Genomic DNA, 23,893 nt, shown 5'->3' on the forward strand with positions numbered 1-23,893 from the left:
AACGTTCTGCTGCAGGCAAGCATCCTTTATATCATGTTTTCCCCTCCAGATTTTCTAAACAAACCAATAAAAAAAGCACTCAAGTTCCTTCCATTTTTTAAAAAAAATACCCAATCAAATCAAACCCTATCTTCCCTCCAAAAATTTAATAATAAACTCTTTCCCCTCCCAAACCAAACTGTAGAACAGGAGCTGTGAACTTTTGACCCCTGCACAGCTTCTTAACACAGGACAAAGCAGGTAAGCAATTACATATATTATACTACACAAATCTGAAAAACACAGAGGAGGAGGTAAAGGTCTCCGTCCTTCATACTGCTTCTTTCTTTTAATGACATTTTTCTTATCTTGCTGGGGCTATGGAACAAGAAATAAACCCACCAGAAGGAAAATGGTTCAGCTTTTGCAGCCTTTTAAAAATCAATACTCTGTAATGGATTCTGACAGAGCTTACTTACCTGTTGAGCTTATTCAGTTTTATACAATTACAGATATAGTAGCATATTTATTTCATTTAATTTTTGGATGATATAATCAGCATAAAGACCCGGGAACAGTGTGGGGTGGGTGGTTGGGACTTCATCCCACCGAAGTAGCCTGCCTGACACATAGGACGATAATTAAATGTGTATTTGGTTGATTTGATTGACCTATGGATTGCACATTCTCTTCCAAGGCTTTTCCCTTCTGTTAAAATGTCATGCAGTATCTTTTGTAGATAGATTGCTGAGAGTTTTTCCTGCTTCTTAATGTGTCCTATGAGACAGTTTTGAAGCACAGAGCACTCTAAGTGACAGCCATGAAGTTGGCACTTGTTCAAAATAAGTATATAACTTTATTGAGGGAAATTGTAAGCATATAAATATGGTTATTTGCCTCTTTGCTCTAAAATTGTTATAGGCTGAAGCTTTCCACAAACATTACAGAATAGTTTTTCTCTTGTTTTCAGAGATGTGAGGCTTTCCTGATTCAGTGATTCCATTTAGTAGCAAAGTCTTGTGGAAGTAAAAGGCCACCATTTTTTCTCTAAATGTACCTGGAGAACAGCATTCAGGATAACAGTGACAGATGAATTTTAAAATGGCATTCAAAATGCCATTAAATACCATTTCCTTCTTAAAGGAAATAAAAAATAATAGATGTCTCTTGGAAATGGCTGGAATATATGAAGGGAAAGTGGTCAATAGATGTGGCCACCATAGAAATCTGGTCTTCATTGGTTTACATTTTAAAATTAAAGTCACTGTGGAAGTCAACTAGGCAGTTTGAAAGAACACAGCGGCTGAAGTTTTGTTTTATTTTAAATACTGGAACAGTACTTACATTTAATTACAAGTGAGCTGGATATGTTTATTAGGAGAAAAATCACATTAAAACGGTTTCATGTGAAATAATCACCAACAACAACTCTCATTTAAGGATTCACATAACAGCATCATCCGTAGTCCATTTATTTATCAGAACATGCTATTTAAAACATAAGATGAATAGGAGCCATGCACACACAGAGGCCAACTGAGAAGCGGGTGCGGGGGTAGCTTCCTCACGGCATGCTGGGGTGGGCAACAAAGCCCCATTAAGCATACCAGGAAATGGTGGCAGGTAAGTTCACTGCTGTTTAAAGTTGTATTCCCCCACCCTCCACAGCAACTGAAGAAACCACAGCCAAGAAATGGGGATGGGTGCAAAATGCCTAAAATAAGACTGATTGAATTAATGAGCAAAGATAAAAGGAACCTCTTCTTGGGTTTGTTTTCTGTAGCGAGAGGAAGAGAAGTGACAGAGAAAGTGCAAGAGAAGGTAGGAGAAGATGGGTGATAGAGAAAGAAGACTGAGGCAGTGAAAGAGACAGGGTAAGGGGAGAGAAAGATCGATGAGCGGTAAATGAGAGAGTACAGGGGAGAGAACATGAATTGGATATCAAGGATTGTGTTTTGTAAGGTTTCCATTGACTGCATTTCCACTGACATTCCAGTATCAAACTGTTAAACATCTTGGTGGATTACTCCACATTGTTGCTGCCAGTTACTAATGTGGAGAAGGCCTTAGTCCCGGAAACAGATCAATTTATCTGTGTGTCTGAGCCTGAAAGGGTTGATTTGTTTTTTATTTTTGCAAGTGCATAGAATTTAGATTTGCAGTTCTTATTCATGCAAGCCTCTATGTTTTCTTGGACAATGCTTTACTTCTATCAAAGTGAGAACTATTGATAAACTGTGCATATTTAGTTTCTATAAATCTTACTTTACCAATGTAATATAAGTTTCAAATACTTATAATGACACTACGCATAATGCATATGGCATATTTTTGTTCATTTATGAGTCGTCTTGGTCTCTTTCATCACCATCTGACACTTTAATCAAATCTGTCTCATGAATTTCTACATCACAGTACTTGTCACCTTCATCTGGATTGTTGTATTCCATTAATTGTTCACTTCAGTATAGTGGCACAACTTCACATATAAACCCCAGGCCTTCCTTGAAGATCACCCTATTATCTGGCTACAGTAATGCCATTTCTAGTTTGTATGGTTTTTTTTTCTATAGTAATGAAATGGCATGTTCATGGCATATATATTATGTCAGAGGTATTTTGCAGAGCAGAAAGCAATTTCTTTTAATCATTTGCAAGGTCTCTTCTTTTTGTCACTTCGTTGATAATTAATAACTGATTATCTTATAATGAGTAGTGTTCTTTGAACGAAGTGGATCTCTCAGGTTTCCAAATGCCTCCGTGCTCTGTACTCTTTTCCACTATTCTCAGTCCCACTTTCCCCTTGCACAGACAGAACTCAAAGGCATGGAGACTAGAAAGAACTGCACACATTCATTTGCCTGATTCTGCTGAGAAGCATGTTACATCTACGAACCTTCTTATGTTTGTCCCTGAATGATGCACCTCCATGTGAAGTCTGAGATTATTCTTTAGCTTACAGGAGGCGGGTGAGAATATCAGTACCATTTGCCATAGTCATTGTATGCACTCTTTCACCCTTTTTCAGATTGCAAATGTGTGATCCTTTTGTCTTCTCTATTGGTGGTTAGGACCTTGCACTCTTCTCTGACCCATACATCAATTTTTACTTCATATCATGGATATCTTCAGAAGTTTTTCCTACTGCAGACACAAGTAATGTATCATGTAAATATTTACAGTAATATTAGCTTTCCATAATGTGGCTAAAGCATAGATGAGAGTTTTCTTGAAGGAACATGACAACAGTGGTGCAGAACAGTCTGGACCACTTATGAGAAAAAAGAGTGGAATATCCCTGTGCTTTCTTCTCTTCTCTTGTTCAAGCCCTTCAATAGTCCTTTGTAGCAGTCGCTAGCCCGGGGGATCTCATCTGCTAGAGTACTATAAGCAAGTGAGCACTATAAGCACATGAACACATTTAAAAAGAGCATATAACCCCCGCGGCATTTATTAGTCCTATGAGTGAGTTGCACTGTGGTTATTAGCATGATGTAATATCAATAATATAGTAGGAGGCAATAGCTTTGTGGCAATTAACTGTAGCTTTTATCTAGACAAGACAATATAAGATCATGATCATGGTTCACATCTCATTGTGGCCCAATTTAGGGTGTGATTGGAATACAAAGTCAGGTGTTGCTTTCGTAGTTACCTTTCCCAGTTGTAGAGAGACTTCTGTTACAAAAGTTAGAAATGTTTTAGAGGTCTTCCCATTTTACGTATGCACAAGAATTATAACATTTGTTATAGTTCTAAAACTAATATCCTGTCAGGGTCTGAGCATTAGGATGATTTGAAGTCTAAATCATACATGGGATTGGCTTTCAAAAGAATAACTGCAAATCATAAGTGTGTGATTGAATCAGTCTTTGACTGTTTTTGAATTATAAACTAACTCTCTGTGTTTCCTTCCTTTGGAATAATACTGTCCTATTAAAAGGCACTCAAGTGACTTTATATGGTCCTGTGCACAGCTACACACATTGCAGACATTCTAAAATATTCCAATTTATGCTCATATGACCCTGTGACTTGGTAAGGCCCTGCTAGGATTTCTATTTGTTTTACAAATTGATGGTTTAAGTTGCTCCTTTAGTTGCCACTCATATTAAATGGCTGTTACTGTTTGTGGACCATTTATTATTTTCTTTTTTTATTACCCCTGTAGCGCTCTACTTTCTTAAGCTTTCAAAAGGCCACCAACCTAGACAATGGCCTTTTCTCTCAAACCTTAGTTAGGAGTTCATTTTAAAAGAGTCTCAGCTGTATTAAGCCAAGCACTGCTTTGTTGTTTCACGCCATAGGGGTTTCCCTGTTCCTTGAATGGCAAACACCTAGCACTTTTTTCTTGGCTATTATTGGCATTGCTATTCAGAGCTGAAATTGGAAGTTGATATAGCAGTGTCCGTATAACTTCCTAACCATTACTTTCCATTTATGTAAATGTTTAATGAAAATTTTTGACACCAAATCTTCACAATTACCTGAAGAATCATAAGGGAGAATAATAATTGTCTTTGTTTAGATCTCTACATATTTAAAATGTATATGAAGTAACATTTTAGAGAAGAAATAATCTGAACAGGTTCTAACAAAACTGGTGGTGGGGCATTGCAACAACCATCTCTGCCGGTTTAAGACCAGAGTTAAGACTGTCATTTTGACTCAAGCTTCATAAACCTGGGAAATTGAAACCCAAGGCTGATGGCTTAACAGATATGCCATGTGATCAGTAATGATGTTGTGCAGTGTCGCAAATTGTGCTCCCTTCCCACTTGCCCTCCATGCACCCATACTTTTCCTTGGTCTTTGAGGAAAGACCATCCTCATATCAAATCATGATATGAGGATGGAGTGCCTAGCACCAGCAAAAATGCCCCACATTGTCTTGGTTTACAGCTTCCCTTTTTTTCTTTTCAGTGTTCCCTAATTCAGGCAGATTGATGCCCTGCATCCCAAAATCATTTTGTCTCTATTGACAATGTTATGTTGCCCCGCTACCTGCATCTCTCTGCCAGAACATGGATCACTCTACAGGATAGTAATTATTACTTAAAGTTTAAGTAATAATTTAACTTAATTAATTAAGTAAAGTAACTGTGAGCAGGGGACCAAAATAAATGTACCGATTATGCACACATTAGGTTCCTTCTAATCCTATCACCATCATTCTCGTCATCCCACTGTTACTAGGGGCACTTTTTGTTCCCTTTTGGGACATTGTAGGCATGTTTATAAAATATGCAGTTTCCCAAGAAAAGTCACAACCACAGCTTTAAAAGTCCAAATAATATATATTTATTAATGAAGAGGCTTGAATGTGATGCTAAAGGGGGTGTGGGGGGGAAGATCCCATGTAACTTGGACCCACAGATGGGCATGTGTCCAGGCTCAAAACATTACCTCTGCTTGTGACTATGAATATATAGTTATGGGTATGTTAGACGGGGTCATGGAAGAGAAGTGGTGGTGGTTGGTCTGCTTAGTGGAGAAAATCAGTTGGAGAGCAGGCAGAGGGAGGGAGGGGCTGGTAAAAGCTCCAGTGGAGGTATCCAGTGTAGAGAAGAGATGACCCCAAGAAAGCCTGGGGAAGCAAGGGGAGAGAAGTCAGTCAAATAACCATCAGATGGACTGGAGATGAGTGAGAACAAGCCCTGAAAAAGTTCGTGTGGGGAAAGAAGGCAGAGGTGGTCTAGGGGAGACCAGGAAAAGGCAAGCACAGAGTCTTAAGAGTTTGGATAAAGAAGGAAGGACAATCTGGTTAGGAAGCCTGACAAGGGAAATAGAAGGAAAGGAACTTGAGTGAGGGAAGGGGCTGATCAGGAGAACCAGCAAGAGACTACAAGAGAGAGGGAAAGAAACCTGAATGTGTCTAGGTAAGGAATGGAGAGAAGCACAAATCTGGAGATGTGGCCGTGAGCAAGAAAGAGAGGGAGAGCAAGAAAGGGGGAGAAAGTAACCAAGAAAGGTTTAGAAAGCATGGGAAATGGCTTCTTTTATCCAGGAGTTTTCTACAAATGATGGGGGAATGGTCAGAACTAGGAAGTGTGAGTGGGAAGGGAGAGGCTCTTTGTGCTGCTGGGGGCTGCTAAAGATGCAGCATGATCAGGGTTTGAAGTTGCTAGGGTCTGGTGGCAGAGAAGGGAAGGAGCAAAGGGGGCTATGTGAGCGAGTTCTCTATAATTGGTGGGGATGCACAATGGATGTCCCCAGCTGATGGATTCAGCTAGATGCTATCTTCCTAGGGCTTTGTCAAAGAAGAAAACCCCAGGCTCCCCACGGAAGAGTCTTTTAGATCTAATACAATCTCCTAGCCTAGCCTGACCAGTCACAAAGCATACATGTGTATGCGCGCACACACACACATCCATAGGGAAGGGGGAATTGGGGAGGAAAAAGGAAAATCCCTGGGGCTGAGGAAGGAGGGGTTCTCCCTGTACAACCAGCCCAATGTGAAGGACAAGGAAACTGAGTTCTCTGTGATGAAGATCGGGTGCAATGATCATAAAAGTGGGGGGAACAACCTTCTGGGATGGACTTGAGAGGCTGTGCAGTTTGGAGCTCTTTTAAAAAAAATAGCACAAAAGAGATGTTAAATCAGTGGATTAATGGGGATGGTCTTCAGTGGGGAACAAGTGGGGACTATCTTGAAAGTATTGTACTTGGTTTTAGGATTAACTCTAAAGCTTAGAAGGATCTGAGAAGAATGAGTAAGTGGCTTTTACTACCCAAGTTAGGAATGCAGGTGTGTGCAAGGATAGGATAAAAGCCATGGCTGTCTTTTTGAAAAGTCTCAGGAGTGCTTTGGATTCTCCACAAGAGAACCTTTTCTTGGGCTGTCAGGGTGCCCTGTTGGGCTCCCATGGAAATAGATTACTGCAGCTGTGCTTCCTCCCTGACAGTTTTCTCTTAGATCAGTGAGGAACACCATTTTCTTCCTGGACTCTCCTAAACACAGGCCAAGCCAAACTGTGTGCCCACATAGGAGCACCAAGAGATGTCCAGGGGGGACACTTTTGGACCTCCTAACACCACCTTTTCTCAAAAGACTGGATCAGTGCCCTCATGCTGCCTTTCTGAAAGCAGAAAGGCAGCATAAGGGCCCAGTCCATGCTTTGTTTTCCTCTATCTGATGTCCAGTAAGAAAGCACTGGGATCAGTCATTGCTTAAGCACACACAAAACCAAGCAATTAAAGTGTGCCTTCAAGAAATAGACCCCCAAATCCACTACTACTTCTGTCTCATAGTGCTCTACTTGCCCACCAGCTTCCCAGTTGTCTATTCCAAGCCCCATCTTCCCTGAGAGTTCACATTCCATACCTCATGGAGTAAGTGTTGCACTTGCAGTAGAATCCATTAAGTGGCTTCCCCTGCAAATGTCAGAATACAGGCAAATGTGCCAGCATTCTGGCTTCATTCTCACACATGCTCTGCATAACTTTGCTGATCTTTGCTAACCATAGGCTTGAGTGGTGGAAGGTAAACTTTTGAACCACTGCTCAAAACTTCACCAAATTAATAAAGGATTGCCTTCCTGAACAAGCCTGAAGAGATCACAACAGTCATCATCACCAAAATTTGAAATATATGATATATCTGTGTAAAAATTGAACAACCAGAAAAGGTCAGTGTTTCAGTTTTCAAATCTTCTTAATTTTCTGTACTTTTGGCAATATTTATCAGATTGCTTTGAAATGAGTCTCATTTGTAGACCTCATTAAGTAGATCACACTTGCCACATTTCTGGTTATTTCCACAGTTGTCATAATGCTCAAGGCACACCTGTTTATCCAGGCTTTTTAAAATGTTTTAAGCAGTTCTAAAAGTTTGTGGTCTTTAAATTTTGATTTTTGTAAACTGATTTGAGACGTATACTTAGGTGGTATAAAATATGTCAAATATTTCTAAAGAATATTTGAGGCTTATAATAGTGGAAACACCCCCGCCGCCGCCGCCTTAACTAAAAAGGCGTTCTGTGCCCCTGTAATTAGAATATCTAGTGGAGAGCCTCATTGCATACATGCTTGGAATCCCTACAGATATTCTAATCCAGGGCTGATCAACTTCAGACCTCCAGCTGTTTTTGGATTACAACTCACATCACCCCCAACCAATATTCAGGGATTATAGAAATTGTAGCCCAACATCTGTAGGAGGGCCGAAGTTATGCAGCCATATTCTAATCAATGCATGTAAGTTGAGGGTGGAGCCTGCCAACAAGCATGTTCATTGTACCTGAACAATTATTACTGTGATAACTGCCCGAAAAGGACCATAGTGTTTCTTTACTCCTGGTTATCAGCAGCCAGTGCTGCAGAATAGGTTCAAGGAAATACTTATACCAGAACACAAACACTAAGCATTAGCGATGTGCATGAATTGATTTTTTTTTTATTTGAGCCCGAATCGAATCACCCCTGATTTGTTTTGTGTCTGAATCTGTCCACCCAAATCACCCCAGATTAGATTTGGATCAATTCAGACCACTTATAAAGGTCCTAGAGCCACCAAATTTGGGTGGTGGGTAGGTCCCCATGGGTGCCACCTACCACCCAGATTTCAAGGCTGTGGGACACTTGGTTGATATGTAATGATCTTTTAAAATTTATAATGGTTTTGTATATTTCCACCATAGGTAATAATGGGGATTCGAAATCACCTATCCTAATCCTAATATGGAGTCGCCTATCCTAACCCTAATATGGACCCACAGCTTCAATTGTTTTAAAAAAGTTAAGCTCTAGCCCTTGTAGAAGTGGAGTTATGGAGCAAAATATGTGGTCACTATTTTTCAAGTGTTTGGATTCTTTGGTATATAATAACCTTTCCTCATAATGAATCCCTATAAGATTCATTGCACACCTTCATTTCTTCTGTTCATTTTGACTGTCATTGGTCAGTGCCAACTTCCATGTGCCAACTACACCATCCCCACCCACACCTGCTCAATTTTTGTTTTTTTAAAAGGAATTTTTGAAGTGCTTAGATTTTTTGATGTCTTCATTATACACCTTCATTTCTTCTGTTCATTTTGACCCCACTGCTTTGTGGGTGGGGGTGGGGTATTAGTGGTATCCCATGTGCCAACTACCCCCCAACCCACAAGCCACTGGGTAATCAGTTTATATATTAGGATTTTTTGAGGTGTTTAATTCTTTGGTGTGTAATGAATCCTCATAGGGATCAGTGGTCCCTCTAATTTTTTTCACCTCTGTGTGAAATGAGTTTTGTTCTGGGCAGTAGTATCAAGGCAGTGTGTGTGCATATGCATTCAGAGTGGAGCTTTCCTGATTCAACCTGAGTGGGATCTAAAATGAACTGAGCAAACATCCAAAAACTTGTGAGCGCACACACATGTGCACGCCTTAGAGGGAACAGTGATAGGGATTCATTATGAGGAAAGGCTATTAGATACCAGAGTCTAAACACTTGAAAAAATTCCTATAGCATAAACTGAGTAGTACCCCACTGCCTTGCGGGTGGGAGGGGGTGTAGTTGGCACATGGCAGTTGATAGTTGGCACTGTCCAAAGACAGTCAACATGAATAGAAGAAATGAAGGTGTGCAATGAATCCTCATAGGGATTCATTGAGGAAAAGTTATTATGCACCAAAGAATCCAAACACTTGAAAAATAGTGACCACACATTTTGCGCCATAACTCCATTTCTACAAGGGTTAGAGCTTAGCTTTTTTCCTTTAAAAACAAAAACAAAAAACAAAAGCTGGGAATTTGGGGGAAATGATAGGAGGAATCCGAATCTCAAATCAAATCTGGTGTGATTCAGTTTGAACCTAAATCTAGGCAATGGACCACAGGGGCAATTGTTCTGTCTCCAAATCACCTGAATCAGCTAGATTCAGGTACAAATCAATTTGTACCCAAATTGATCCGCACATCCCTACTAAGCATTATGGAGCTGGAAATGGAGCTCTACACATGGCTGCCATTTTCAGTGGTTACATGTTTTTGGCTTTTTCTGGTGGCTGTTTCTAGGTGCCAAGCTGCTCCTGTGCATTGGCTCACCACACAGATTGCGGCGGGGGGGGGGGGAGTTTTCTCCATTGGCTTTTGTGTCTTATTTTTTGCCATTTACAGTGGAACCACTGGCAACCTATTGCACACAAATAGCTGCATGGAGCACCCCCTCCCAATGAATTGGGTTGGGCTTTTTAAGAGGTTATCAGGTTGCCTGTGACAGTCCTTTCTCTCCCTCTGAAGGGAGAGAAAGGACCCTAATCTTCTATAATATCACCATCAGTGTCTTTAGGAAAGGAGTTGTACCAATATGTTGCTGTTATATTGAACTTTGGGTGTTCGATTCTTTCAGTGTTCATTTCTTGCCCCCCAAAAAGTGAATTTCTGATTGCAAGTGCTGACTAAATCCCACAGTACTGAAAAGAGTAACTGAATCTTATTTAACATTGATCTTGATAGTTTGAATTTTCTTCACTTTCTGCACAATTAACTTATCTCTGTTGATACAATGTTTGCAGATGCCACTAAAATAACATTATCTACTACAATAAACATTGCAGCTGTTACATTTGTGTCATTGTGGAGGATGTAAGTAAATAATACTTGAAATATTAAATTACTTTTGTATGCATTACTTGTATGGCCATATGTGTAGTAGGATTTCAACAAAAATAAGGTATTTTTCTTTCTAGAGGGAGCTTAATAGAAACTCTCAAATAATAATTCTTCATGCTGAAATGTAATTAGTCTAGATGCAGTTTGCTCTTGTGTATTACAGATCTCTTAGCTTCAGAACATTGTGACATGAGTAAAAAGTTGTGCATTCACTTACTGAACGGAATGTTTTTGTCTAATTCAAAATGAGTAATTTATTTACAGCTTCTATCTGTATTGCTAACTTTTTGAAAATAAAAGTTTGTGGTACACTGCAGAGGCAAGGCAATCACATCTGCAAAGGGCTGAAGGGGATACCTTCTTATGATAGTAGCCCATCATAGGATAGGATTCTGCAGCTGTGAGGCCTAGAGGGGACTTCCATCTATATTATTTATTTATTTATTTGATTTCTATACCGCCCTTCCAAAAATGGCTCAGGGTGGCTTACACTGAGAAATAACAAATAAATAAGATGGATCCTTGTCCCCAAAGGACTCACAATCTAAAAAGAAACATAAGAGAGACACCAGCAACAGTCACTGGAGGTACTGTGCTGGGGGTGGATAGGGCCAGTTACTCCCCTCCTGCTAAATAAAGAGAATCACCACGTTAAAAAGTGCCTCTTTGCCAAGTTAGCTGGGAGACTTTCTGGCAAGTACTGCCAACTTTCCTCTATTGGGGTGGGAGACAGAATTTTGTCCCTGGTGATCCCGTCTCAGTATTGCCTGCCAATATCTACACAGTTCCATGTTCTCTTTCTTGGTCACACATGAGTGGGACAGAAAACTAGTGTTTATGGAACAAGATGCTTTCGTCCCAGTAATCTCAGTACTGCTGTGCTTGTGGTAAATGGAGTCCACTGGACATTGTGCTCCATGTGCCATTTAAAACATAGGATGTGTTTGCACCATAGAATCTAGAGCAGGGGTGTCAAACTGTGATCCTCCAGCTGTTGTTGGCCTACCACTCCCATCATCCCCAGTGGCCAGTACCCAGGAATGATGAGAGTTGTAGGCCAACAAGTGAGCCAGCATGGTGTAGTGGTTAGAGTGCTGGACTAGGACTGGGGAGACCTGAGTTCAAATCCCCATTCAGCCATGAAACTAGCCGGGTGACTCTGGGCCAGTCACTTCTCTCTCAGCCTAACCTACTTCACAGGGTTGTTGTGAAAGAGAAACTCAAGTATGTAATACACCGCTCTGGGTTCCTTGGGGGAAGAGTGGGATATAAATATAAAAATAAATAATAACAACAAAAACAACAACAAAAACAACTCAATGTCTGGATAAAACAAACCAGTCAATAACACCTGTCTGACTGTGTAAAATAATAATAAAATAATAACAACAAGGGCTAGAGGGGGCCACAATTTGACATCCCTGGTATAAAGCCAATTCATAGGTTCAGCATAGACTGATGACATTAGGCATATTTCAAACATATATCTTTTGTTGGTAAACAGTGGCGAAAACAGTGGCATCTTCATCCAGATAGATGCCTGTTTGGTTTGCATATGTCTATTCTACTAGAAGCACCTAGGCTCTCCCCCCTCCCCCCATTTCATTTTGGAAGACTTGGTTTTAATTACCCCCCCCCCCCAATCCTACATTATTTTTCTTCCTTGTGTATTAGCTTTTTAAAAGGGGCTCTATTTTCAGGATCCAAATCTGATGTTAGAGTTGTTTTTCCCTCACTGCCACTAACATGTCAGGACTATACAAGTACAGTATTAAATCTGCAGTGACTGACATGTTGTAATTGTTTCATAGCAGTGTAAGAGATTGCAGTGTTTTGTCTCCAAGGCACACATTTCTTGCAGCAGAATCAATTCACATTGATAGCTCACGGATATTTAGGTGCTTCAGATAAAAATAATGTTAAAACAATTTATGTTTTCAAAACGTTTATATGGATTGTTTGTTTATTATTTTTGTATACCACCCCTAACTTGAATCTCTGGGCGGTTTTCAACAACATAAAACTAATTAAGACAAAAATTTAAACATCGAAACAATTGAAAACCACAATTGTAGTTTAAAAGTGAACAAATGTGTCTTTAAAGACTTTGAAAAAGCTGCCAGAAATCAGGAGGCTCTTATCTCAGCAAGGAGCGCATTCCGAAGTCTTGGGGTGGGAATAGAGAAGGCCCGTCCCTGAGTAGCCACCAGACAAACCGATGGCAACTACAGATGGACTTCTCAGGATCATATGTAAACCTACAAATAGAGATGTGTGTCTGTCTGTGTGTGTGTGTGTGTGTGTGTGTGTGTGTGTGAGAGAGAGAGAGAGAGAGAGAGAGAGAGAGAGAGAGAGAGAGAGAGAGAGGAGGCGGATCTATAATAGGGCGGACAGGTTCATAGAACCCAAGCCACCCAGCTCCTGGGGCCCAACTAGCAAGGGAGAGAAAGGGAAATGCATGTGCCCAGCAAGCAAACACCATACTCATGCGGGCCCTCTGGGGCTCTGCCCATGCTGCCTTGCATATGACATCACACACAGGGTATTGCTGGTGCCCCCCAAAACACAGCAGGGCCACCAGGGATGGGGGTGAACACAGGCCCCCACCCCCCTTGCTACACCACTGGTGTGTGTTAAATTCTAAAACAAAGATGGCTACATTCTATTATATCAAGGGGCCACTCTGTTCTTCAGGCATTGGTCCACAGGCCAGAAGTGTAATTTGCCACATTCATTGAATTCTTCATGATGCCATCTAGAAGTAAGGAGTTTGCAGTGCATACAGTACTTATATTGAGACACTGTATTACATACAAATGTGTACATTTTGGTTTTGTAAAAGAGAGAGTAGCCAAACTCTAGACATTAAATGAAAGATATCACCACTACCAATCCACAACTCTTTCCCATGTCTCCCAGTAATGTTTAGTTGAAGCAGACAGGTGATTGGGGAGCTTCCTGCATTCTCAGGAGTTCTGAGAAGGAAACCTCGGAGTCAAAAGAGGAAGGTAGGACCAGTGTGGTGTAGTGGTTAGAGTGTTGGACTAGGACCAGGGAGACCCGAGTTCAAATCCCCATTCAGCCATAAAACTAGCTGGGTGACTCTGGGCCAGTCACTTCTCTCTCAGCCTAACCTACTTCACAGGGTTGTTGTGAAAGAGAAACTCAAGTATGTAGTACACCGCTCTGGGCTTCTTGGAGGAAGAGCGGGATATAAATGTAATAAATAAATAAATAAATAAAATTCCCTCAGGCCATACTAATACAGGCTTCTGGAGTCCCTTTTCTGGATGGGACCTTATCAGGCTCTTTCTAGAGATGGTTCCTGCACCCAGTCTTCCCCATTCTCTTTGTCCTCAAACAACTTCTCTGATAATAGGGGCCATGGCACTGTCAGACACTCAAATCAGTTCTCCTGGCCCTTTGGATTAGATGCTCATCAAGCATCCTAAGCCCAATTTCTTGGCACACATTTTGCCCAAACCCCACTTGAACTCCTTGATTTTGGGTGCCTGGCAGACCTTCCGGGTGTTACTTGAGACTTTGGATTAGATGTTCACCAACCAAGCACCCTAACAGATGTTCGTCCAACTTGATGAAGGCTTTTGATCACTCAAATTCGTCCCTCCCTTTGAAATTTTTGCCATCTCAGCAGACAGGAAAAGTAAAAATCCACCACCACCCCAGCCCCTTCTCATTCACACTTTACTTTCATTTCTCTCACAGCCATTTGTTTCTTGTTCTCATTTATTCTCCCCACAGTTTTCTCCCCTTTTCACTGAAACAACCTTAAGCTCCTTCACTTCAAATCCATTATCACTTTTTAAATTTGTTTTGCTCAATAAACACCTTATCTTGTAAAAGTCCTGGCCTCTGAACCCTGTTTGTCTCTTTGAGATACTCTGCCCTGAAGTTCCTCAAGTTACACACTGCCCTTTGCTGACTTGATCAAAGATGGTGGTGTTCTCTGCAGACTGTATCAAATGGACTGCTGCCTGTCCTCAATCCAGTCAGAGCTGATCATCTTGGTTGCCCTCTTCTGCAGCTTCTCCAGTTCTATAATATCCTTTCTGAGATATGGTGGCCAGAACTGTACACAGTACTCTAAATGTGACTGCACCATAGTTTTGTATAAGAGCATTATATTATTAGCAGTTTTTATTTCAGCACGGAATTGGCATTTTTCACACCTGCCGCACACTGAGTAAACACTTTCAACGAGTTGTCTACCATGACCCCAAGATCCTTCTCCTACAGCTCAGACCCCATCAGCGTATGAGTGCAGTTGAGGTCTTTTGCCCCAATATGCATCACTTTACACTTGCTAACATTGAACTGCATTTGCAATTTTTCTGCCCACTCCCCCAGTTTGGAGAGATCCTTTCGGAGCTCCTCGCATTCTGTTTTGGATTTCACCATCCTAAAATAGTTTGGTGTCATCTGCAAATTTGGTTACCTTGCTGCTTACTCCAAGTTCTAGATCATGTATGAATAAATTGAAAAGCACCTGCCCCAGAACAGATCCCTGGGGGACCTCACTTCTTACTTCCCTCCATTTTGAAAACTGTCCATTGATACCTATCCTCTGTTTTCTGTCCTTCAACCAGTTACCTATCCACACATGAACCTGTCCCCTTATTCCATGACTGCTATGTTTTCTCAAGAGTCCAGGTACACTATGTCAACTGGGTCACCTTTATCCACACACCTGTTGACACTCTCAAAGAACTCCAAAAGCTTGGTGAGGCAAGATTTACCTTTGCAGGAGCTATGCTAGTTCTCCTTCAGCAGGGCCTGTTCTTCTATATGTTTAACAATGTTATCCTTGAGAATGCTTTCCATCAATTTGCCTGAAACAGACATTAAGCTAACTGGCCTGTAATTTTCCAGATCCCCCCTGGATCCCTTTTGAAAATTGATGATGTCCTCCTTCCCCAAGACATTCATTCTTCCTGACAGCAGAGGCACTATCAGCCTGGGAGTGGGATGCCTCTACCCTGTCCCTGAAGGTCTTGTCCACGTACTTCTCTGACCTGGGCTTCTCCAGATCCGCCACCTTGGTCTCGAGGGAATGATCTTGTTTCCTGAGAGCCAGGAGCTCCTTGCACCAAGCACACACCCATGACTTCTGCCCATCGAGCAAACAGTCATACATGCGACACCCTGTGCATGTATAACGGGGATTGGCAGTATATTATGTCATGATTGGCAGTGGTTGCAAAGTTGGGGCACTATGGGGCATATTTCAGTGTTGCTATGTTAGCTTTTGTTTATGCAGCTATAAGATTGTTGACTTGACTGTTGGGCATTAGTGTTAGCCTTTATGGTGTTGAACCATTGATTGGGCTACCTCACTATTTCCAGGCATGTATTTGTGACATATTTCCTTTGTTCTAGACAGCTGTATGAGTTACTTGAAAAAGACAAGTTTAACATCATATAATTAATCTTAATGTGTTGCATTTATTTTAAAAGGAAAAATATCAACTTCTTGAATATAAATTTGTAGAAGTCCATCTGCTTGATGTTGTGCACTCCCTGACTATAGTCTATCTTTGATTATGCCATCTGTCATCTGAGATGATTTTTAATTACAGAACTAATATATGAAAATCATTAAAACTGTTTCACCCTGGGAACTGAGTTTTCAGATGGAGGGATCTGTCTATAGGGAAGTAGAAATGTTGCGTTTACTTACAGGGTCCAGAGTGATTGCCACATCAGTAATTGCTTTTAATGTGTTTGGGATTTGAATATAGCCATTTCTTTTGTTACAGATGGGGAACTCAAGGAGATTTTACCACAACTCATCCTCGGCCTGTTGTCAAAGTCAAACTTTTTACAGAAAGCACTGGGGTCCTGGCACTGGAAGATAAAGAACTTGGACGGGTGAGCACCAACATAATTTTCACTAGTTTAAGATGTTAACAGAGGGCACAACCCACTGGAGGCTCCCACTTTGTATGTCCTGGGAAATAAATGGTGATTGCACCACTTTGCATTTGCGTATCTCCCATTCATTTCACTGGGGCTTGGCATAGAGAGACACCAAGTTCATAATTTCTGACCAAAAGGTATTAAGAATGACAAAACTGCTAGCCTGCATAATTCATACAGTTATAGCAACATTTTGTCAGTAATATGCATCTCTTTTGTCATAAAAAGGGCCTTTTCAGTAAATGAAAATAAATATGGTGTTAGAAAAGGTTGAGCTCAGTGCCCTGGCTTAGGGTTTTGTATGGATGTTTACTTCTTATACACCTTCTGTATGTCCTTCAAAAAATAATTTGTTTTCTGCTAGTGAAAGCTGAACTATAAAGTTAGAATTTATACTTCAATTTGTGATGTATTCTAGGCAATAAGAGGTCTTTTTGATCTCTCGGTGGCTTTCGATACCATTGACCATAATATCCTTCTTGAGCATCTGAGGGGGTTGGGGGTGGGAGGCACTGCTTGGCAGTGGTTCCACTTCTACCTCTTGCACAGATTCCAGATGGTGTCGATTGGAGATGTTGCTCTTCAAAATCTGAACTTTTATATGGTGTCCCCCAGGGTGCCGTACTGTCTCCAATGCTTTTTAACATCTACATAAAACTGCTGGGAGAGATCATTAGGAAATTTGGTGCAGGGTATTATCAGTATGCTGATGACACCCAGATCTACTTCTCCATGACAACATCATCAGGAGAAGGCATAACCTCCCTAAATGCCTGCCTGGAGGCAGTGATGGGCTGGATGAGGAATAACAAATTGAGACCGGATCCAAATAAGACGGAGGTATTTATTCTGTGGGGTTGGAATCTGGGAGAGAATTATGATCTGCTAGTTCTGGATGCAGCCAAACTTCCCCAGAAGGAACAGTCTGGAGGTGCTTCTGAATCCTAACTTCTCCTTGCTGTCTCCACAGTCTGGAGGTGGTGGCCAGAGACACTTTCTTTCAGTTTTGACTGATATGCCAGCTATGTTCATTTCTTGAGATAAAGTACCTCAGAACAGTGGTACATATGCTTACTTGACTATTGCAGTGCATTCTACCGTGTTTCCCCGAAAATAAGACAGTGTCTTATATTAATTTTAGCCCCAAAAAATGCACTAGGGCAATTAGTGGTACATCAGAAATTACTGCTAGGTCTTACTTTCGGGGTATGTCTTATTTTGGGGGAAACAGGGTATGTGGGGTTGCCTTTGTACAAAGTCTGGAAACTGCAGACAGGTTGATCTCTGGGTCATCTTGGAGAGACCATATTTCTCCTATTCTAAAAGAGCTATATTGGCTGCCGAGAAGCTTCTGGGCAAAATACAAGGTGTTAGTTATAACCTATAAAGCCTTAAACAGCTTAGGTCCTGGATATTTAAGATAACTTCTTCTGCATGAGTCCCTTGCCCATTGAGTTAATCTGGAGAGTTTTGTCTGCAATTGCCACCAGCTCATCTGGTGGCTACACAGGGATGGGTCTTCTTTGTTGCATCCCTGAGACTCTGGAATGCACTCTTTGCTGAAATAAGAGCCTCCTCATCTCTGACAACCTTTTAGAAGTCCCTAAAGACTTGTTTTTTTCACTCAAGCTTTTTAACTGGACTGTGGTTTTAAATTGTTTTAAAACTTTCATTTTTAATTTGTTTATGTTGTTAATCACCCAGAGATAGAAGTTTAGAGTAGTCTACAAATTTGAGAAATAAATCAATAAATAAGTATATGGCTCCCCAGTTTGCATTTTAATTCAATCCCTACTGCAAACTATCCTGATGTTTCAGAACATATTTAAAATGAAGCAAAGCCTCAAACACATACAACATATGAAGCTATTGGAATAAAATGTCCAGAAAAGTAAATATCTATTGTGGATTTTGAGAAGTTTGTGGGTGTATTTCTATGACAGAAATGCATACTTCCTTATTACCTACAGAAAACTTTTTAAATGCAAAATGACTTTGCCCAGTCAACGACGGGCCTCACTAGTGCTCAATAATTTATGCCATGATACCAACTTAACTGTGGCTTCTAAAAAAACAAATCAAAGTAAATTAGAGTCTTACAGTGTTTCTGAAGAATACTTTTGGATTTGCATTGTTTCTGAAGGAAAGGAGCTCTATAATACTTGAACTAAAAGTGCTCTTAATTTATGCAGGTGTGTGGAAAGGTATTTTCAAAGGGATGTGTTCAGTTGAACTAGAAGTCACAAAAGTGTGACTAGAGGAAGAGCGATCAGCAGTTAGCAGCTCCTGGACTAACTCTGACATCTCCAATTGCTAGCCTAGAGGCAAAAGAATGCTGTAGACTAGAGAAAGTGAACCTACCCTCATTGTTTCTCCTCTTTCAAAGCAATGTACTAACCTATCTGCTGGTTTGGGCCTCTGTTACATGAATATGAGTCAATGAGAAAAGAAAAAAGGTTGGGTGTTGTTTTCTGATACCACAGTATAATATATATTTCTCTAAAACATACTCATGGCTAATCCCGTGCATGGCAGCTCTCGCGAGAGTTTGGAGAGCTGCCGGATAGCCACAGGATGGGTGGGGGAAAGAAAATGGTGGTGGCAGCCAGCAGGTGAAGAAAACTGCAACGGCCAGCCCTCGGCGGAACAGACGAGCGGGCGGGAGGGCGGACAAATGACAGTGGTGATGGTGGTGGGCGGATGGGGAAGAAGGCGGCAGGCGGGTGGGTAGAGGTGGGAGAAAATGACTGTGTCCGGCTGGAGGTGGGGAGAAAAAACAACGGCGGGCGGGCAGAGAAGCTATGGTGTGGGGGGGGGGCTAGAAGCACAGATGCTCTGAGCGCAGCCCAGCTAGTCTCTTCTATTTGTTATGTTTCAGAAATGGAGACTGATTCTCATCTTTCATTGGCCAATATTAACCAAGATCATGCCCCAGTTTTTTATAGTTTCAGTGCTAAGTTTACTGCTCCCCACCCCACAAGCACACACCTGAGAAGAGGCATCAGGCCTACAATTTAGCTGGAAGATTTACAACATTGATTCAAAATACAAAACCTACCCTTCTGAATCCTCCAAAAATAATGAATTATGGATTGTATCCTTATGGTTCAAATCTGAATTTGAGGGCATGGTTGGCTTTCTTTTAGGAATATAGCATTTTCCATACTATCTTATGGAGGAGGTAGTTCCTTGCCAACATCCCTCTGTGCATCTAGGGCTGACCCCTTAAGTTGAATGAAGAATGAGGAAGCTGTTAGGAAGAGCTTGAGTGAGGAAGCTCTTAGAGACAGGAGAGAGTCAGAATTCTTGATGCTACAAGGAGTGGCTCCATTTGGGAGGTAAAGGCAATGTCTGTTTCTGGCTTCCTCTCATAAAATTGTCAGATCTATTGTCTGCTTCTCATTATAACCAGAGAAGGGAGAGTTGCACTGTGATCTTCCTGTTCAGAACATTGTGTTCATGTAATGGCTTACTAATGTAATCTTAGCTGTTGTAATTCTGACTTACATTAGTAGATAGCTTCTTATCTGGGAATTTCTTTTACAGCAATCAAAACTCATTTCTGTTGCTCTGAACCAAATGCCTCCTAATGACAAGCTACCTAATGAAAAACTGGTCCCCTCTCTTCCCAGTCATGACTGCTGCCTCTGGGGGCAGAGGGGAGGGAAGGGAGCTGCGGTGACCACAGAGGCGCTATTACCCCTGGACTTCCAGACTGAACTTTCCTGGACTCCACACACTCCTGGGGACCAGTGTTCCCTCTAACAAGGATCCCCAGACGTTGTTGACTACAACTCCCATAATCCCCAAGCAAAAGCTATTGCAGCTGGGGATTCTGGAAGTTGTAGTCAACAACGTCTGGGAATCCCTGTTAAAGGAAACACTGCTGGGGGTCCCCAGATCCTCTTTAGTCTGCCCCGGGTGGTGTGGTCACTGTGCCGTGCTGCTGGCCTGCACTGCACCAGGCAGCCGAGCATGACCTCTGCTTTTAGAGACAGAGCGGGGAGTGGGGAAAGAAATAAATGGGATGGGGATATGTTGCATGGTGACATGTTGAAAACATGGTGAAACATGTTAAAATGTTTCTGCTAATGTATATTTGCATAAATATACCTTTTTATATTCTTATATTCTTGTGAATTCAGTTGCTGTTTGTGCTCTCCAGAACCCATGTGTTAAAAATTGTGTGTGTGTGTGTGTGTGTGTGTGTGTGTGTGTGTGTGTGTGTGTGTGAATCATTTATCATATTTGAAAATTAAACCATATATATCACAAACCTATCCAAAGAACTTTTGCGGAGCATTTCTCCTTTCAGTACTACTAATACACACACACACAACCAACATCAAACAAAAACTGGCATAAAGACTACAGTGTGGTGCAGCTATTGGCCTATTTGGGGCTAACCTGGTTTCCAAGCTGTGCCTGTTAGGCTGCCTGTGAAGAGAAGTCACTCTGGTATCTCAGGTGGAGACTGTGGCCAGGAGTGCTTTTTATCAGCTTAGGCTGATTCGACAGCTGCGTCCATTCCTAGAAGAGGATGACCTCAGAACAGTGGTGCACCAGCTGGTAACCTCCAGGCTTGACTACTGTAATGCGCTCCACATGGGGCTGCCTTTGTACGTAGTTCAGAAACTTCAGTTAGTTCAAAATGCGGCAGCAAGGCTGGTCTCCGGGGCAACCCGGAGAGACCATATTTTGCCTGTTTTGAAACAGCTGCACTGGCTGCCGATATGTTTCCGAGCAAAATATAAAGTGCTGGTTATTAGCTTTAAAGTCCTGAATGGCTTAGGTCCAGGTTACCTTAGAGAGCGCTTTCTTCGGTCTGATCCCCACCGCACACTAAGATCATCTGAGGAGGTCCGGCTCCAATTGCCACCAGCACATCTGGTGGCGACCCAGAGGCAAGCCTTCTCTGTAGCCGCTCCTGGACTGTGGAATGCGCTCCCTGCAGACATCCGTAATTTGAATTCTTTATTGGAATTTAGGAGAGCCCTAAAGACCTACCTGTTCGGCCTGGCCTTCCAGTGCTCTTAAATTGTTTTAAAGGGTCTTTGATGTTTGTGAAGTGCCCTGAGCTATTTTGTAAGGGCGGTCTAAAAATCGAACAAATAAATAAATAATAATAAATAATAATCTCAGAATCCTTAAAAATTAAAAACTAATATTTCTGCATAGAAGAGACACACATTTCAAACAGGATATGTTTGAAGTTGTCCAATTAGTAATTTCCATTAAAATGCCTTATTTTATTTGGAAGCCATAACCCCCTCCCTCTCTTTCGCCCTCGAAAGAGTAAGAGGGAGTCCCTGTTAGGAAAAGAACTACCCAGAGGAAGTGCCAGTCGACCATATCTCTCACTTCCCCCCTCATTCTCTCAGGACTTTGCCCAGATTTCCCAATTGCATTTTTTTTTAAGGAAAGGAAAAGAAGAGCGCTACCAGCAAATGCTGGAGAAATCCAGTGACTCCTGAGGGCTAAGTTGGGGTGTGTGGCTTCCCTCTGGGGAGGGAAGGCTGGAGAAAAGTAGCCAGAGCTCCTACCTGTACTGGACTCCATTTGCATGCAGATTGGGAGCTCTCATTTTGCACAAAGATCTCCAAAATGTCTGATCAGCCTGCCTAGCAGGCCCCGGGAAATCAGATTACTGGACTGGCTTTGTTTGCTGACTGTTGGTCAGAATAGGTGCCTGTAATCTATTCTGACATGATTGGTTGGGGGCAGGGCTAGCCCTTGCTTGCCCTTAAGGGGCAGGAGGAGAAAGGCACATCTGGATTGGTGCTGAGGTACTAAATATGCCTTTTGGATATAGTACTTATTTCATTTGGGGACCCTGGATCCCACTGAACGCCCTAAGAGGGAGGGAATGGCTTTACAAAGGAATTTAGAAAAAAGACCAAAGCCAGTGCCATCTACTGGCCAGCAGCAGAAATGTAAGAGCAACATTAAAGCAAGAGAGACAGACAGAAAGTCAGAGAAGAAGAGATGATATGTTTGATGAGAGAATGGGGGCCTGGCGAGGGGGGGGGGGCAATGGCCCCTCTGCCCCAAATGAGGAGCCCCCATTGCCTCACAGTGCAGCACCACTTAGTGACTGAATTATGCCTCTTATTATCTATGAAATATCTCTATAGGCATTCAAGGGCAACTCTTCAAAATTCTGAACTTCAGCTTAGACAATAGAGTCCGATTATAAGTAGGAAAGCAATTACATATCCTTTTGAAAAGGCGGTACTTCATTTTAATCAGAACAGTCATTTTTAGTTCCTTTAGCTGTTTCACATTAAATTATGTCACAGCTTCTGTCCCTATGCAAAACGTATGATGCAAAGCCTCTTTAAATATTTATTTTCTTTATCACTCCAGAGGTAGATCTCTTGTATTGTTCTCTGAGGATTCTTAAGTCAAGCTAATTCAAAACTTGTTTACATTATAAGGAGTTCTGATACTAGCTTCTGTTCAAACTATGTGACTGAAAATGTGCTTGCCTATTGTTTGTACAACTGAGGATATCATGGTAAATTATTATTTGCAATTAATGATTTAATTGAAAGTGTTAATGTTGTAACATAAAATGGTGTCTTTGGCCTTGGTTGACTCTGCTACCATATATAATGAATCAGTTGTCATAAGCATACATAGTGGGATTTTTCTCTTTTGTTGCCTATTTATTTTATTAGGAGGTTCGCTATTTTAGTCCTTTTTGTTGAATTCAAGGTATACCTATTCCTGACAGACTGGATCAAAAGTTCATAGAGTAATAGAACTTTTTAGAAGGGAGGTTTAGGCATGGAATCAGAGTGTTCACCTCTTTAGGAAGGGCAGTGAAAATAATGACTGATGGATTTTAGGGTACAGGACAAAGAAGAGGACATAGCTAAATAGCAGTAAAGGAAGTAAAGTGTATGCACCAAATGCTTTATAGATAACTGCTGTCTTCCTTTTATTTATCGATCTTGTCTGATGAGTTCACAGTGGACTTCTGTATAGCAGGAGGGTCAGATTGGGCATCACTTTCCACATGGTGATTTAAAAAGTATGCATAGAAAATACAAAAGCTTTTGAAGTTATAAATAGTGGAAATATACAGTACCTTTAAATATCATGGGATTGAAAATAGTTTAGGAAAACATTTAATGGGCACTCTCTTATAGCACATAAACATAGACATTATGTATAACATAGTATAAGCACATAAGTAACATAAATATAAAACCACAGATTTATAGGATAAAAAGTTACAATCAGCCTTGCTGCCAAGGTCCCCAAAATGAATATACAAAGAATATCATGACCTGCGGGTCAGTCTTCCATGAGTCAAACTTCCCAGTGGCTAGAACTCCAGTACAAAGTCCTTTGAACTCCAGTACAAAGTCCAGT

General features: G+C 41.3%; 1 protein-coding gene across 29 annotated transcripts in view; it reads left to right on the forward strand.

Moving 5' to 3' along the window:
- CADPS2 (calcium dependent secretion activator 2) overlaps window positions 1-23,893 on the forward strand; it is a 522,314-nt gene that overhangs the window by 234,651 nt on the left and 263,770 nt on the right. For all 29 annotated transcript variants that reach the window (XR_008307725.1, XR_008307727.1, XR_008307726.1 and 26 more), the window contains one exon: window positions 16,354-16,465. Coding sequence is in view for 26 of the 29 variants with exons in the window: in XM_053251802.1 (XP_053107777.1) it covers window positions 16,354-16,465 (112 nt within the window). In the remaining 3 variants the exon portion in view is untranslated. The remainder of the gene's footprint in view (window positions 1-16,353; window positions 16,466-23,893) is intronic.

This window comes from Hemicordylus capensis, chromosome 5 (genome assembly GCF_027244095.1).
Source record: "Hemicordylus capensis ecotype Gifberg chromosome 5, rHemCap1.1.pri, whole genome shotgun sequence".
In the NCBI taxonomy this organism is placed as follows: domain Eukaryota; kingdom Metazoa; phylum Chordata; class Lepidosauria; order Squamata; family Cordylidae; genus Hemicordylus; species Hemicordylus capensis.